At 44.3% G+C, this 1,941-nt stretch overlaps 1 protein-coding gene across 1 annotated transcript in view; it reads right to left on the bottom strand.

Annotated features, from left to right (window-relative positions):
* Positions 1 to 1,941, bottom strand: part of LOC107300416 (parathyroid hormone like hormone) — a 17,261-nt gene that overhangs the window by 5,015 nt on the left and 10,305 nt on the right. Inside the window, exon 3 of the mRNA XM_015829751.1 lies at positions 570 to 974. Coding sequence (XP_015685237.1) covers positions 570 to 974 — 405 coding nt within the window. The remainder of the gene's footprint in view (positions 1 to 569; positions 975 to 1,941) is intronic.

The raw sequence follows: 1,941 nt of genomic DNA, 5'->3' as shown, positions 1-1,941 counted from the left end.
CTCTCTCTCTCTCTCTCTCTCTCTCTCTCTCTCTCTCTCTCTCTCTCTCTCTCTCTCCCTCTCTCTCTCTCTCTCTCTCTCTCTCTCTCTTTCTCTTTCCCTCTCTCTCTCAATTTTATTTAAAAAATTACTTTTATTAAAAGTTTTAGATAAAGCTGCAGCTCTCAAGGTCTTATTTCCTTAAAAACTCTCTGTCCTATAGGACGGAAACCATCTCCTCTACCCTTCAAGTAATTTTTCAGAATTTTTCAGCAGCAGTAACACTGGAACGGGATCTAAGAAGTCCTTATGGCAGAGATGTCCAGCCTTGGCCACTTTAAGACTTAAGTCTTAAAGTGGCCAGGATTGGACATCCCTGCCTTATGGCTTTGGCAGACGTGACACAGAAAAATTGTCCGTGTTCTTTCCTGGGATGAAAAGCAACTTGGGGTCTCCACTCTTAAGGTCCCAAGAAAGCATAATCTTGGTGCAACGTGATTACAGCAGAATAGCAGCAACCTTAATTTTGGGTGGGGGTGCAGACACCCCTGGAAAATGGGTCCTTCTGCATGAGGCCTGAGCCTTCTTACCTTGTCTTAACAGGTGCAACACCCAAGATGTCCATTCCGCTGCCGGACCCTTTCAAGCTGAGCCAGGCTGAACGGATCCTCCTCCTCTTCTTCTCTTGCTCCTTACGTTTCCCGGGCTTCCCTTTTTTCTTCTTTCCTGGGGTCTTCAGGGGCTGCTCCTTGTACGGTTGCGTCTTGTTGGTCTCCTGGGTCAGGTTTTTGCCTTCGTCGTCCACGCCGAAGCGGAGAGGGTAGCTTTTGGCAGGGACCACCGCGGGTTTCGGGTTTGGCGATACCTCTGAGACAGCTCGGATCTCGGCCGTGTTCACCCCTTCAATTAGGTTTTGCAGGAAGTGGCGCCTTCGGATATCTTGCATCGACTTCCCCTTGTCATGCAGCAGTTGGTATTCGGCCACTGTCCTTTTGCTGCTCAAAAACAAACAGACAAACAAAAAAAGCAAACCCGTTAAAAAGCATTCATGGACACGAAATGAAGTTGTCGAGCCTGTTTGGAAGAAACAAAACAAAACACCAACGTTTTCTTTTTGTATAGCATAATCCCCGGAGCGAAAAGAGTCCAGCGTATCTGTCAAAGTTATGATTTAACAGCTAAACAGCTTATGTAATGATGTAATGTAAGGTGGATGATGCAATGATAGGAATGACTCAGCAGGGTCTGTGTCTGTATCCCTTTAAGAGCCTGAGTATAAAAGGGAAGGCTTTTTGCTGCTGTCTTTTCTCTCATCCGTTTCCTGCTGTAATTGCTGCGTGTTGGAGTTTGCTGTATTACCACGTGTATGTGTTTTGTTCCTGGTGTATATCGTAGATCAGGCGTCTTCAAACTGGGCAACTTTAAGACTTGTGGACTTCAACTCCCAGAATTCTGGGAGTTGAAGTCCACAAGTCTGAAAGTTGCCAAGTTTGAAGACCACTGTTGTAGAGAGGGTAATATAAGCCACCATTTAATATAGACCACTGTTTACTGTATTTACTCCTGGGTTATCTCAGCGCAATAAGACTGGGCATGCTCTGACAATATCCCACATTCTCTCTTGACTAATCAAGCCATACAGCGCCCCCCCCCCCCCAGTTTTTGATATAAGCTGCTATTATAAACCTGAAGTGGTAATAACATTGCTTTTGTATCTGTTTGGACTGATTTAGCTTTCAGTATATGTCCAACTCTCAGTGACATTTGAGAGGATTTCATTCTATCCTTGATATGTTTCACTAAAGTAATATTAGTCTATAGTAGCCTCAAATCTGAAGAGGTTTGCTGTCCTTCAACATGTCCAAGATATTAGGTCATGTGATCCCCTTCTGACAAGCAAAGACAATGGGGAAACTAGATTCAGTTTACATCTATATTAGTAACTTAACAACTGCAGTGATT

Source organism: Protobothrops mucrosquamatus, unplaced genomic scaffold (assembly GCF_001527695.2).
Source record: "Protobothrops mucrosquamatus isolate PMUCROS unplaced genomic scaffold, P.Mucros_1.0 scaffold6998, whole genome shotgun sequence".
In the NCBI taxonomy this organism is placed as follows: domain Eukaryota; kingdom Metazoa; phylum Chordata; class Lepidosauria; order Squamata; family Viperidae; genus Protobothrops; species Protobothrops mucrosquamatus.
The sequence above is the reverse complement of the archived record's forward strand: the minus strand, read 5'-3'. Positions and strand labels throughout refer to the sequence as shown.